Source organism: Erinaceus europaeus, chromosome 12 (assembly GCF_950295315.1).
Source record: "Erinaceus europaeus chromosome 12, mEriEur2.1, whole genome shotgun sequence".
Classification (NCBI taxonomy): Eukaryota; Metazoa; Chordata; class Mammalia; order Eulipotyphla; family Erinaceidae; genus Erinaceus; species Erinaceus europaeus.
The window spans coordinates 1,705,340-1,720,415 of NC_080173.1; the positions used below are offsets into that span (position 1 = coordinate 1,705,340).

Genomic DNA, 15,076 nt, shown 5'->3' on the forward strand with positions numbered 1-15,076 from the left:
TCTAGAAAGTGGTAAAGCTCACAAGAACACTGAGGCAGCAGACTTGGCAAGTGCAGGAAGTCGCCACCACCTGTGGGCCTGCGGGACCGGCAGAAGTTAGTCCTACTAACCCACCTGTGCTTGGGGGAGAGCGCACACAGAACTAGTGCTCACGTGTCTGTGAAGGGAAGCTGGCTCAGAAGACGCTGAGATTCAGAGCTCCAAGGAGGACATCCTGTGGAAGGCCCTCTGGGACTCTCCTTCCCAGTTTTGTTTGTTTGTTTGTTTGTTTGTTTGTTTGTTTGTTGAGGGTTTGCAGTGCGTGTGTGTAACCAAAACACACACATGCAAATAAATGCCAAGCAAAGGTAAGTAGAATTAGTAAAACAGGATTTGCATTTAATGTAAGAAAGGATTCATAAGCCAATTTAGAGAATCAGTGGGGGTGGTACAAGAGTCATTGTGCCCAGGGTCTTAAAAGATTGGTGCGTGGGGGCGGATAGCACAATGGTTCTGCAGAGAGGCTCTCCTCCCTGAGGCTCCAGAGTCCCAGGTTCAGTCCCCCGCACCATCATAAGCCAGAGCTGAGCAGTGCTCTGGCAAATAAATAAGTAAATAAATAAACAAGAGATTAGATAGTTACTTCTTCTGGCTAGTTTTAATTCTCAGGTACAGAGATCAACTGTCTCTGTTTCTGTCTCTGGTGTGTCATGTAGCATATGACCTCCCTTTCTTGGCTTAAGATTCCTAAGTAGCTTTCAAAGCCTTATCTCCTTATAGAAACTTTATAATTTGAAAAGGTTCTTTTACCTGGGTTCCAATAGGCCCAGGCAACTAAGATAGGATGTAGAAACCTTATATACAGCCAGGCACATATTACCAAGTTCTACCCACATTTCAGTACAGAGAACTTTAACATAGAATGTAAATCTCTCAGTACATGTATGGTGATGATCAGACTGTGGATGTTTAGCCTAATAAGAGGTCTTTGAAAAAGAAATTTACCCTTAAGTAGTCATTCTGATTTGAGATTAAAAAGGTGAATAGATAAGCAGTATAACTATATGAAGATCAAGTAAAAACAGAGCTCAATAACAGAACATCCTGGCAGTCTTTCTTTTTTATTTTTATTGATTAAATAATGACCAATAAGACCATAGGATAAGAGGGGTAGAGTTCCACACACTGCTCACCCCCAGAGCTCCATATATAATACCCTCCCTTGATAGCATCCATTTTTTCTGTCCCTCTGAGAGCAAGGACCCAGGATCATTATGGAGAGCAGAAGGTGGGAGGTCTGGCTTCTGTCATTGCTTCTCTGCTGGACGTGGACGTGGGCGTTGGCAGGTCGACTCCCGCCCCCAGCCTGTTCTATCTTTCCCTAGTGGGGCAGGGCTCTGGGGAGGTGGGGTCTAGGGGACATCAGTGATGTCATCTGTCCAGAGAAGTCAGGTTGGTGTCATGGTAGCATCTGCAACTTGGTGGCTGAAAAGCAGTAAGATAGGAAGCAGGACAAATTGTTTACTAGTCAGGAATCTTCCTCCACCTGTGGGGGGAGCTTCACAAGTGCTCCAGCAGGACTGCGAGTGTCCTCTCTCTCCTCCGCCTGTGGGGGGAGCTTCACAGGTGCTCCAGCAGGACTGCGAGTGTCCTCTCTCTCCTCCACCTGTGGGGGGAGCTTCACAGGTGCTCCAGCAGGACTGCGAGTGTCCTCTCTCCCCACCCTCCTGCCTTCTCACTTTCCCCCTAACCTATCGAGATAAGTAAAGTTTAGAAAGTTTTCTAACCTGAATGCTGACCACATGCCTCTGTCTTCCCAGCCACAAGTTCTGCCCACTTGGAGGACCTTGCTTACCTGGATGAGCAGAGACACACGCCCCTGAGAACTTCTCTTCGAATGCCGAGGCAGAGCACGGGCGCTGCACGCACACAGCAGGACCTGAGAGGTCAGTTTCAGGAGGGCTTGCCCTGGGGAGGCTCTGGAACAGATGGAAAGTTGGAAGCGGTGTTTGACCTACTAAATTGGTATACTGTAATTTAGAACTTTGATGTTGTATATGACAGTCTTCCTTTAAGAAGCAACCTGTCAGACCAGCAACATAGCTCACTTGGCTAGTGTGCTTTGCCATGTGCATGACCCAGGTTGGCTCACAGTCCCCACCACACTGAAGGCAGATTCAGTGGTGTGATTTCTTCCCACCCACCTCCACTGACCCTTCTGCGTCTGTCTCTGAAGAAATAGCATGTTACTTGGATTACCGTGATGGCTGTTAAAGAGGTGAGCTCTAACCTAGGGTGCGGCTTGAAACACGCTACTGAGCAAGAGAGCAAACTTGAAGAGACAGACTTTCTTCTGTCCCTGTAGACCTGTTTTGTCTGGCTTATATTATCTGTGATTACTGTACTCAGACACAACACTTTGTTGTAAGCACAGACTCCTGTGTTCCTGGCCTGACTTGTGAAAGCGTGTCACATCACGTGTGCTTGCTCATTTCATTTGTTTCTAGAGGAACGTGCCAGCTGTGGTCATATGTTAGTTTAATGTCATTTCCCCTTTGTTCATGGTTGAAATAGAACAACTCAGAAAAAAGTAATCAAGTAGTTGAAAACTTTTTTTCTATTTTTTATTAGTGTTTTCCAAAATAATGGGGGTATAATTTCGTACTATTCTCACCAACAGAGTTCTGTGTCCCCCCTCCCTCCACTGGAAACTGAACTGGTTTTCCAAGGCCACAGACTCAGGCTGACTATTTATAACTATATATATGTTTGCCCATCCGTTTTTGCCTATGATCCTACCTTCATTCTAAGTCGCACCCATACTGTTACTACTTTTGAATGTCCATCCTTTTTTTTTTTTCTTTTCTATTCTCTCTCCAGGTCCTGATGGAGTTGGAGTTCAGAGCCCTCTGGTCATCTTCCCCTAACACTTTTTCCCCTCTGGGAGTATGGGCCAAAATTCTTTTTGGGAAAAACTTATTTTTTTATTATAATCAGAGCACTAAAATCTGGTTTATTGTGGTGCCTGGGGATTGATTCTGGAACCTCAGAGCCCCAGGCATGGAATTATTTTACATAACCTCCGTTGGTTGTTGGGAAAGTTATGATGCATTCTTGCACAGGAAACATAGAAAAAAATAGGTCATGACTTTTTTATTTTTTTATCTTTATTTATTTACTGTATAGAGACAGCCAGAAATTGAGAGGGAGGGAGAGAAAGAGAGAGGAGAGAGACAGAGAGATACCTGCAGCCCTGCTTCACCACTTGTGAGGCTTTCCCCCTGCAGGTGAGGACCGGAGGCTTACCTGGGTCCTTGTGCACTGTAACATGTGCACCGCCACCTGGTCCCAGGTCATAAGTTTTCCAATAAGCCAGTATCTCTCCAGCAACTTGAAAACCTTGTAAATTGTGCATTAACACACATCTTTCTACAGAGACACATCTTTCTGTATTTTAACATATCATTCAGACAAATTCTACACTGTAGTTTTTTTTATGACAATTTTAAGTGACCTGAGAGATGGTAGTTAGTGGTTATATAATTTGTGTATCTGGTGAATATTACACTTACAGACTGTTCCCAAGTATGGGGATAATCTGAAATAATGTCCTTCAAATAAGTGCCTGAAGAGTGCTTGAAGTGGAAGAATGTATTGGGAGGCACATATATATTTGTGGGGATTAATTATTTACAGCCAAAAGTAAAGTACAGTAGTTTGTACATGTGTAACATTTATCAGTTTTCCACATAACAATTCAACCCCCACTAGGCCCTCTTCTGCCAGGATGTTCCAGGACCTGGACCCTACCCTCCTACCCCCAACCCCAGAGTCTTTGACTTTGGTGCAGTACACCAACTCTGGTCCATGTTTTTTTTCTCTTTTTTTAGTGATTTAATATTGACTTACAAAATTATGAAATAATAGGGGTACAGTCCCACACCATTCTCACCTCCAGAGCTCTGTGTCCCACTCCCTGTTCCCTCCATTGGAAACTGCAGTGGTTCTCACAAGGTCACAGATAAGGGTTGACTATTATTTCTCGAACTATCTATCTATGTTTATATATATTTGCCCATTTTTTTCCTATGGTCCTACCTTCTCTTTCTTTCTAAGTCACACCTACACCTATTGCTACTTCAGAATGCCCTTTCTTTTTCCTCTTCTCTCTCAGGGTCTTAATGAAATTAAGAGTTCAGACCCCCTCTGATCATCTTCCCCTAACATTTTCCCCCTCTGGGAATATGGGGAAAAAAATTTTATGGGTTGCAGAAGTTGGGAGTTCTGGCTTCTGTAATTGTGTCTCTGCTGGACATGAGTGTTGGCAGGTGGATCCATTCCCCCCAGCCTGTTTCTGTCTTTCCCTAGTGGCATAGGGCTCTGGAGAGATGAGGTTCCAGGAAGCATTGGTGAAGTTATCTGCCCAGAGAAATCAGGATGAATCTTAGTAGCATCTGCAGCTTGGTGACTGAAAGGCAATACGATATAAAACAGGACAAAACAATAAAATTAAACAATAAGCAGGAACCAAAAAGTGGGAATAGAGCAGATAAGAATAGGGATCTTAGAATGAAGAGGAGCTAGGGGGTCTATTTTAGGTATGCGCCTTGGGGTATATGACTTTAGTAATTTTTGTCTGAGCTTGATAGTTAACATGGATTTGGGCTAAAAATGTTATCTGGGAAGATATAGTCAAAATTGAGAATAGGACTAGAAAGCTGGATTAGGTAGGGCAGAGACTAACTCCCAAACTTGAAGAAAGTATATAAATACTGTTAACTGTTTATCCCGTGGATATGACCCAGGTCCATGTCTATTCCTATGTAGTCCTGGGACCTGTATGACCTCTGACACCCTGTCAGTGTGAGCTCATGTGGGAACAGTCTAGGCTGGGAACAGTCTAGGCTGCGCTCATTTCAGGACCACCTCGAGTGGCACAGTAGACTGACCAGCCTCCCTTTGGAAACTGGGGCAGTTATTGGGAACTTCGTACAGGCAGTCTGGTGCTGTCCTGCTTAAAGCTGTCATTTCATGGTGTTTGGTCCCAGCATCCTTTATATATACACACATATCTATCTATATTTACCCACTGGGAACTGAGACTGCACATGATTAAAATATTTGTCCACTTTCAAAACCAATAATAAGACATTATATATTCACACTGTGTAGCCTCTGAAAATTCTGTCATATACTTGTGAGAGAATTAACAGTTTAAAAAGACACATTATTTCTTGGTATTATGAAAGTAGATTTGACTTTCTGGATTCCTCAGAATTATCTTGAAAAGTCCCCCAAAAGTGGCAGGGGTCCACTGATCATACTCTGAGAACCATTGGAACATTTAGAAGATATTCTATCCAAAGATAGGTTTTCTTTCTTTCTTTCTTTCTTTCTTTTTTTTTTTTAAATAATGATCGACAAGACCATAGGATAAGAGTAGAACAATTCCACACAATTCCCACCACCGGAACTCCATATTTCATCCCCTCCATTGAAAGCTTTCCTATTCTTTATCCCTCTGAGAGCATGGACCCAGGATCATTATGGGGTGCAGAAGGTGGGAGGTCTGGCTTCTGTCATTGCTTCTCCACTGAACATGGGCATTGGCAGGTCGGTCCACACCCCCAGGCTGTCTCTCTCTTTCCCTAGTGGTTTAGGACTCTGGGGAAGTGGGGTTCTGGGACACACTGGTGAGGTCGTCTGTCCAGTGAAGTCAGGTTAGTGTCATGGCAGCATCTGCAAGTTGGTGGCTGAAAAGCATTAAGATATTAAGCAGAACAAATTGTTTAATAATCAGGAAACTAAAGGTAAGATTATAGCAGATGAGATTTGAGTCTCTGTTTTTGGAAAAAGCTAGTAGGTCTAATTTAGGCATATCCCAAAGGACCCGTGACTTTACTAATTTTTGCCTGAGCCTGGCAGCTGACATGCAGGTGGGCTAAAGATATTGTCTGGGGGGTGTCAGAGTTGGAAAAAGAACTAGAAAGCTAAATCAGGAAAAAGAGTAACTCCCAAATATGGGGAAAGTATTTAAATATTGTTAAATATAAAGCCATCAGTTTGATCTGGGGCTCATATTCAGCACAGGGGCCTGTGTAACCTCTGCATCCCTGTAGGTCTGAGCTGGCATTCTGTGGTCACAGCTGGGAACATTCCAGGCTGTGCTAATTTCAGGACCTGTCTTCCCCAAGTGGTAGAATATATTGCCCAACCTCCCTTTGGAGTTTGGAACATTCCATACCATTGTTGATCCACATTGAGGACAAGGTCCTGTAGAGGCCCACAAAGGGGTCCACTATGTTGTTCCTGATGGAGATGACCAGTGACAGTGGTGAGAGGGATCTGTTAGAGGTCTAGGCCCATCATGTCTGTCTGGGACCCAAGGACTCCCTGACTAGGGCCCCAGCTGATGGGTGGCCTGGCAGTGACTAAAGACTCATCAGTAAAGTCTGTCCGTCTCTTGCCCATATCCAGCTTTTGTCGTCCTTACATTGTCTGACAGGGTAGCCTTGGAGTAATTGAGGGAAGTGAAATAGAAAGTAGGTGAGGAGGGTGTCTAGGTTATGCCTTTTGAGAACCATACAGTCTGCTCATAGAAATGCGCAAATTGTAGCTTACAGTCTGTTACTCAGAAACATAGTTTAGTCATATAGGCATAGTTCATGTAGCAGTTACCTTAGTAGAAAATGTCCTTGTGTGGTCATAACGGTAGTCTCTAGACTGCTGAAACAGAAGTCGCGCTGATATCTATCCTAGAATTGGGATCTTCAGTGAGGTATTAACATCTATCTCATTAGTAAAAGAAGAAATCACTTCTCAAAACAGCTATTTGGACAGCTGTTCTACTGCAGTTGGTGTGTACAGAGCCCTGGCCCATGTTGGGGAGTAGGTCACTGAAACGCTCTGCCCAGAGTCCACCTGTGTGGAGCTAGGGGGTTGCCAGAGACCAGCCAGTCAGGTCTTCACTCCAGGGATAGCTGCGCGAGACCGCATTCCTGTGCAGAGTGTAGCCGGTTAGTCCACTGGCTTCTGCTCCTGAAGCCTAGTGTCTCCAACAGATTTGAATTTGAAACTTGATTGAGGTTTTTCATTCAGGTTCTTAAAATCGTTCTGGAGTGCTTTTTGTAAGTGTAGTTGCCATGATCTTTGTGTGAATTTATATAGAGATCACCCGCCTAAAACTGCTCTTTGTGGCCATCTTCATGGAACCTCTTGCTCCACAGAGAATGATAGAAACTAGGTTTGCTGTCTGATGTAAAATAAAGACTCTTTTTCGAAGAAGGTTGAGTCAGTGGTGATAAATGTGGTAACTCCTACGACGGGTCAAATGAAGAAAGCTGTGGGGAGTTAAGGTACACAGAGCAGGCCTTAGTATAGTAACTTCAGATAGTACCTGCTTGGGCTAGACTAAAACTAAAACTAAAACAAGATTCTAACCCGCCTAATAGTTCAATCCGAGATTACACATCGCTGACTAAAACTTCCCTTCTCCGTGTCTGTTGGTCTCCTTTAGGATCCTAGTAAATCTTGTTGCCTGTGCTTCTCCACAGCACTGGGGTTCGTTGATAGAGCTGCCTGTCTGTGGGCATATGACTCATGGGCAGAATGTTCGTGCAGCTGACCCTGCTACAGTTATCTTGGCTTTGTCAAAGCAGAGAATTGAATTTTTATCAACTAAAATCAGCACTCGGCACTGCCTGTAAGTCCCTTTGGCAAAACAATGGATCCTTTATGAAGATGACTCAGGTGGTGTCGTGAAGCCAAGGCTCTGCATTAGTCCGTCCGTACGTCACTTTCCTGAGGTTGCCGAGTCACTTTGATCGCACCTGACTGACTCACATTTACAAGGGAAATTTCCACCTTCCCTTCTATGTCATTGTTCACTGTTTTGTTTTGACTGGATTGCTTTTGTTTATTCTGGATAAACCCACACTCCAGAGGTAAGATTGCATGTACACAACTACTTATGTGGAGATATTATATGACTGTCTCTCTAGCCAGCCTCTCACCCCCACCCTCTTTGACAGCGTCCTGACGTGCAGTAATCAGACTGGATGCTTTGAATATCCGATAGACACTTGGAGTTTGTGATTTTTTAAAACTTATCTTCTTCGTTGCTTATTTTTATTTTGTTTTACTTTGGTTTTTTATATTTTTATTTATTTTTAATAGAGACAGAGAAATTAAGGGGGAGGCAGAAGCACCTGCAGCTTGTGAAGCTTCCCTCGCAGGCGGGGGGCTGGGACGCAGGTCCTTGCACATTGTAATGCGTGTGCTCAGCCAGGTGTGCCGCTGCCTGGTCCTAGTCTGGTTGCTTTTAAGCAGATCGGGACTTGTTAAAACAGCTCCTGGCAGGGTAGCAAGCCTGGCGTTTTCAGTAGCCAGCCTTGTTCCATACATTCCATTTTTAAGTGAAAACCTAAAGAGTAGCTGGTTCCCAGCAGTCCCTGAGAGACCCACAAGGAGGAGGCGGAGGGCCTGTAAACAGTGTGTTCTAACCACCGTGTTGACGGCTGCCTTGAGTAGCAAACTGCTTAAAGACTGTAGAGGGCACGAAAGGAAATCTGATCGTGGTATCTAATTCTCTAAGAATAAAACCCTAAAAACATTTTAAATGCCTTCATACAAAATGTTAAAAAAGACACATTAAGGGAGTCGAGTGATAGCGCACGTGGCTCAAAGCGCAAGGACCGGCAGAAGGATCCCAGTTCAAGCCCCAGGCTCCCCACCTGCAGGGGAGTCGCTTCACAGGCGGTGAAGCAGGTCTGCAGGTGTCTGTCTTTCTCTCCCCCTCTCTGTCTTCCCCTCCTCTCTCCATTTCTCTGTCCTATTCAACAACAATGACATCAATAACCACAACAATAACTACAACAACAATGAAAAACAGCAAGGGCAACAAAAGGGAATAAATAAATATTTTTTTAAAAAGACACATTAAGCCATTTTGATGTTTTGATCTAAATGAATTAAGAAGAAAATGCTAGAAGAAGAAGAAAATTAGATGGATTTAAAAGAATGGGTCTGGGCTCAGCCCCTGGCCTTGCATGTTCCAGAGTGACACTCTGGTTCTCTGTCATGTTCAGTACATTAAAGATAGATCTTTGTGGGGGCTGGGCGGTAACGCAGTGGGTTAAATGCACGTGGCGCAAAGCACAAGGACTGGCGTAAGGATCCCGGTTCGAGCCCCCGGCTCCCCACCTGCAGGGGAGTGGCTTCACAGGCGGTGAAGCAGGTCTGCAGGTATCTGTCTTTCTTTCCCCCTCTGTCTTCCCCTCCTCTCTCCATTTCTCTCTGTCCTACCCAACAGCAGCAACAATAATATTAACAACAACAACGATAGACAACAAGGGCAACAAAAGGGAAAAGGTGGCCTCCAGGAGCAGTGGATTTGTGGTGCAGGCACCGAGCCCCAGCAATAACTTTGGAGGCAAAAAAAAAAAAAAAGGTAGATCTTTGTGTAAATGCTGCTTGCCAGATAATCTCTATTACTATTTTCTCCAGAAGTGAAAATCTTATTATACTAATAACAGCACCACCAAATTTTTTAAAAATATATTTTGTTTTATTTTGTTGCCCTTGTTGTTTTTTACTGCTGTAGTTATTATTGTTGTTGTTATTGATGTCATCGTTGTTGGATAGAACAGAGAGGGAGAGAGGAGGGGAAGACAGAGAGGGGGAGAGAAAGACAGACACCTGCAGACCTGCTTCACCGCCTGTGAAGCGACTCCCCTGCAGGTGGGGAGCCGGGGGCTCGAACTGGGATCCTTAGACCGACCGGTCCTTGCACTTTCCGCCACGAGCGCTTAACCCACTGCGCTACCGCCCGACTCCCAGCACCACCAAATTTATCTAGGAGTTAACTTTAAAATGTTTAAATTTCAAATAACTAACCAAGTTGATGTCCCAATAAAAATCTTATGTCTCAACCTTCAAAGCTAATTAAGTAATTAAGTCTACTGGCTTAGTAATGTGTTTTTTTTTTAAGTTTTTTATTTCATTTTTAAATTATTATCTTTATTTTTTACTGGATAGTGACAGCCAGAAATAGAGAAGGAAGGGGGTTATAGAGAGGGAGAGAAACGCCTGCAGCCCTGCCTCACCACTTGTGAAACACTCCCCCTGCAGGTAGGGACTGTGGGGTTTGAACCCAGGTCCTTGGGCATTGTAAGATGTGTGCTCAACCAGGTGCACCACCATCCAGCCCCCTTCCAGGTAATTTTTTTGTCATATGTTTCAACTTTAAAACCTTTGGAGAATTCGTATTGTCACTGTATTTTGTGTTATGAAGCATAAGGAAATATATTAGAAGTGCAGCCTTTGGAAGAATTGAACTTCCCCTATTTCTTGTACTGTTTTCAAAGATCTTTCTTTCCTTCCTGAAGATTCCACTCAGCAATCATTCCAAACTTGTCTCAGCAGATGTTTTCTTATAAGACTCTTGTCAAAGGTGTTAAATGTTAAAGATACAACTATTCAAAGATTTCCTAGTATTGGTTTTCAGAGTAAAATAAGCCTTAGACCTTTTTCATCCCAGCATTAATAGTACATAGTGGTCTCCTTAAATCCTGAAATAAGTGGGGTGCTTTTGAAAACATGTAGAAATAATAACTTTTAAGGGGGCCGGGAAGCAGCTCACTGGGTTAAGCGCACATGGTGCAAAGCGCAAGGACAAGGACCAGTGCAAGGATTCCTGTTTGAACCCCCAGCACTCCACCTGCAGGGCAGGGGATCACTTCGCAAGCAGTGAAGCAGGTCTGCAGGTGTCTATCTTTCTCTCCCCCCCTCTGTCTTCCCCTCCTCTCTCCATTTCTCTCTGTCCTATCCAACAACAACAACAAGGGCAACAAAATGGGAAAGATGGTCTCCAGGAGCAGTGGATTCATGGTGCAGGCACTGAGCCCCAGTGATAACAAAAAGAAAGAAAGAAAGAAAGAAAGAAAGAAAGAAAGAAAGAAAGAAAGAAAGAAAGAAAGAAAGGGTAACTTATACTGACTACAGTTCTTACTCTTTGTAGACATAGTAGTAGGAGTTTGAAACATGTTTTTATTTACTTCTTAGCACTCTTTGATGTCAATCGTGATGGTAATGTCCAATTCATTTAGTATGTGGCAAACTCCAGACTACTGGGAACTTATATTCTACACTGTGCCACAGACATTACAGTATGAAAAAGCAACGAATAGTTTAAGAGCAGATAGGCTCAGGCCTTTGGAGGTGTTAGGAACGTGGAAATGGGCTTGTATTTAAGCCCACTGCAGATGGCAGAAGGGCACCGTAGGGCTCACTGGCCCGAGCCAGCTTTTCCTGCCCACTTCTCTTACCAGGAGCCTGGTCCTCCTTTCACTCAGGCTGTCATCTGTGGAGCTGCTCTTGTCACTGTTCTCGACACCCACCCACATACCCTGCCCTGAGTGGCCAGCTCTTGGAGAATTTCTCACATGCCTCCCTCCCATGATGTCCGTTCTCAGCAGTTACACAACTGGTCTCCCTCTGCCTCTCCCTGTTCTGGTCTAGTATGTAGCTGGCTGCCACATACGCTCTTCCTCAGTGCAGCTCAGATGATGTTATTTCTCTGTCAAGTCGGTGTTCAGGAACAGAAACTAGAAAAATAAAAAGCAGCGGGAGGCGGGCGGTAATACAACGCGTTAAGTACATGTGGTACAAATTGCAAGGACTGGCTAAGGATCCCGGTTCGAGCCCCCGGCTCCCCACCTGCAGGGGAGTCACTTCACAGGTGGTGAAGCAGGTCTGCAGGTGTCTGTCTTTCTCTCCCCCTCTCTGTCTTCCCCTCTTCTTTCCATTTCTCTCTGTCCTATCCAACAACAGCGACATCAGTAACAACAATAATAACTACAACAACAATAAAAAGACAACAAGGGCAACAACAGGGAAAATAAATAAAATGAAAAAAAGAAAAATCAGTTTTCTGGAAGACACACTGTAGTCTGTTACAGCCTTTAAAATGAATTCTTAATGCTTAAGACAAGCTATGTGTAAAGTAGAATATGCCGACAGGGGCTGAAGTGACACAGGCAGTAAGGTGATACATGAGAAAGTACCCAGACAGTGTTTAGTTTGGGCCATTCATAAAGCAGAAACTAGAATCGCATTCAGACTAATTGAGAATTAGCACAATAAATCATATTTAATAAGACCCTTTGCCACTTGAAGTCACCAACAGCAACTCGGTGTTTTAGCTGTTATCTGAAGCGCATTGGAGGAGACAGATGGAGGTGGGTTACTGGGAGTAGCACGCTCAGCACTGCTGCATCTTGCTAATTGTCTGTCTGTTTCTCTACTAGATACTGAAAGAAGGATATTAAAAGTCTTGAGGATGATTTGGTAATTATAGGTTCCTTAAACGGCTATTGTTGTTTTGGTCATCACTGGGACCTTCCCACTGCAGACTGACCTCTGCTTTTCAGATGGCAAGCCAGAGACAGAGGGGCAGAAAGGCATTGTAGCACTGACGCTTCCTTCAGTACAGTGGGGGCCAGGCTCAAACCTAAATGATGCATGCAGTAAAGTGTGCTGTCCATTTGACCTATCTGCTGGTTCTCCTTAGAGCTTTTGTTAAAGATAAGTTTTAAGGGCCTGCTATCAGCTCCTCAAGCGGAGCGTGCACATTAACAAACGCAAAGACCCAGGTTCAAGCCCCCTACTCTTTCTTTGTCAGCAAGGGCAGCTTCACGAGGGGTGGAGCAGTGCTGCAGGTGTCTCCTCACTTCTTTTTCTCCCTGTGTCACTCATATCCAAAAAGAAAAGAAAAAGAAAAAGAACAGGCCGCCAGATGCAGTGGTACAAGCACCGAACCCCAGCAGTGATCCCGGGGATAGATAAGCGGGTGTTTCTTTCTGATGAGAGAGAGAGAGAGAGAGAGAGAGGCACGTGTGATGCTGGAGATTCAACTTGGGATCTCACTCTTCAGAGTCTGACACCCTGGCCACTGTGCCGTCTCCCAAGCCATTCTCCACAGGCTCTGCTTGTTCATTTCATTTTGTCCTTAACTTTCCGGGGCTAATGAATCCCGGCGCGGCTGTGGACACGGGTATAATTTCGCATGCTCGCCTAGGTATCTTCTAAAAGTGCTCCTCACCGCGGAGGCGCTGCCTGTGCGGCTGTCAGTAGCTATGTAGACACTGGGCTGCTAATCCCCTGCTTGTTAGGAAAGCTTTTATGGTATTCTTTGCTCTGAAACCTGTCTTTGTTACTTACATTTACATTTTATTTTATTATTATTATTTTACCAGAGCACAGCTCAACTCTGCCAGGGGTTGAGCCTGGGACCTGAGAGTCTGTTTGCATAGCCATTATGCTGCCTTCCCCACCCCGTTTGTCATAAACAGTCACAACACCTTTCTGCTGGTTGCATCAGCCTGCTGTGTCTTTCTCTATACTCGCACTTGCCCATTTGTACATTCGTATTTAAAGTGGGTTTCCTGTAGGCAGCATATTACAGTCTTGCTTTGAAACATTTAGGATATTTGTCATCATTTTACTCTTCTAATTGGACATTTCAAGTTTTAATCTGTCATCTTGATATTTCTCCCATGTTTCGGATTCAGTATGTTTATGGGTCTATATTGTGTCCTTAACTAATTAGCTATACTCTTTATTTTTGTATGGTTATTACGTTATTTTTAGTACTAGGTTGAACTTATTACAGTATGGCCTCACATGAAATTACACCATTCTGTGTATAGTTTAAGGTTGTTGCAATACTGTGTTAAGATGTCTTTCAACTAAGCCCCAGGTTCCTTGATTAACTGGGAGAATTCACAGAACTAGGCACATAGTCTTTACTACAAATATACATTATTGCAATGCAAGAACACACCCTGAATTTCTAATAACCTGCAGAAGGAAGATGTACATGGGGCAAAGTCTGGAGGAAATCCGCACAGCTTCACTGAGAGTTTCCTCACAGTGCAGTTACACACATGCTTTAACTCTTCCGGCAGTGAGTTACAACAACATATGCAAAATGTTTTCAGCCAGAAAAGGTTATTAGAAATTCAGTGCCCAAGATTTTTGTCGGTGTCTAGTTTCAGAAATCCCCTTACCTAAAACGTGCCGAAACTCCAGATTCCCAGAAGAAAAGCAGATGTTGATTGTAGACTGTTTTGTTACACAGTTTGGGCACAGTAAGCCGCTCCCATTAGTTCTGGGATTGGTTTTCTTCATAGTTCACAATCTGTATTCCCAGACACTCTGTAAGGCCCAACCTTGCAAACAGACGTTACTCTATAAGTACAGTCTCTGGCCTGGTGTCGCTGCTCTTTTTAGCACAGGGCTCTGTGTCCACTACTCTCAGCCTTCATGTTATCATCCACTTCACTGACACATCCTGCTGACCTCTCCATATAAGAGCTCTGACCTTTTAGAACTTTTAAATGATAAGAAAAAACTACCATTTCAGCTACTCTCATGTTCTTACGTTGATCCATGTATTGCTTTTTCTTTTCTTTGTTTTTCTTCCTGCCAGAGGACTTCATCGAGCATTTCTTATATTGTGTTTTTTTTTTTGATCATTTGTTTTTGTCAGCATTTCATGTCTTGAGGAAAAGTCTGTATACAGAATGGACTGAAGACTGTGTATGGTTTCAGATCTAATATCCCAGTCTTCAGTCCATTCTGAGTTAATGATCTCCTAGCTTTCTCCTTTACGCGTGACTGTCCAGTTTTTCCTGCATCATTTATTGAAGAGAACTTCTTTTCTCCGTTGTAAAGTTTTGGCTGCTCTCTGATGTACTAGATCTGCCTTGGGTCTCGGCCCCTATGACTTTCTCCTACAGTTCGAAGTCAGGGAGCATCACATCTCCATTTTCCTTCTTTTCTCTCTGAATTCCTTTGAGATTTGTGAAAACTTTTTCCCTAAAATTTGAAACAAGGTAAGGGTGTCTCCTCTCTCCACAGCTGTTCCACATAGTACTGAAAGTCTTAGCCAGAGCAATTAGGCAAGAAAAAAATATTTTAAAATATGAGTTGGAAGAGAAGTTAATGTGGAAACAATGAGCTCAGTAAAGTGACAGGACACAAAGCCAGTATATATAAACCTGTTGTGTTTCTGTTCACAGTGAGTCGAAGGAAAGGG

The 15,076-nt window shown here is 43.8% G+C and overlaps 1 protein-coding gene and 1 long non-coding RNA gene across 7 annotated transcripts in view; one reads left to right on the forward strand and one right to left on the reverse strand.

Annotated features, from left to right (window-relative positions):
* The window catches only part of TANC2 (tetratricopeptide repeat, ankyrin repeat and coiled-coil containing 2), a 315,530-nt gene that overhangs the window by 208,143 nt on the left and 92,311 nt on the right, over positions 1-15,076 (forward strand). For all 6 annotated transcript variants that reach the window (XM_060202531.1, XM_060202528.1, XM_060202527.1 and 3 more), the window contains one exon: positions 1,800-1,925. In XM_060202531.1, the coding sequence (XP_060058514.1) occupies positions 1,800-1,925 (126 nt within the window). The remainder of the gene's footprint in view (positions 1-1,799; positions 1,926-15,076) is intronic.
* LOC132541802 (uncharacterized) lies at positions 1,338-14,298 on the reverse strand. The gene is made up of 3 exons (XR_009552882.1): positions 14,046-14,298; positions 1,835-1,958; positions 1,338-1,464 (listed from the first exon to the last, which is right to left on the reverse strand). It is a non-coding gene; the product is annotated as an uncharacterized LOC132541802 (long non-coding RNA).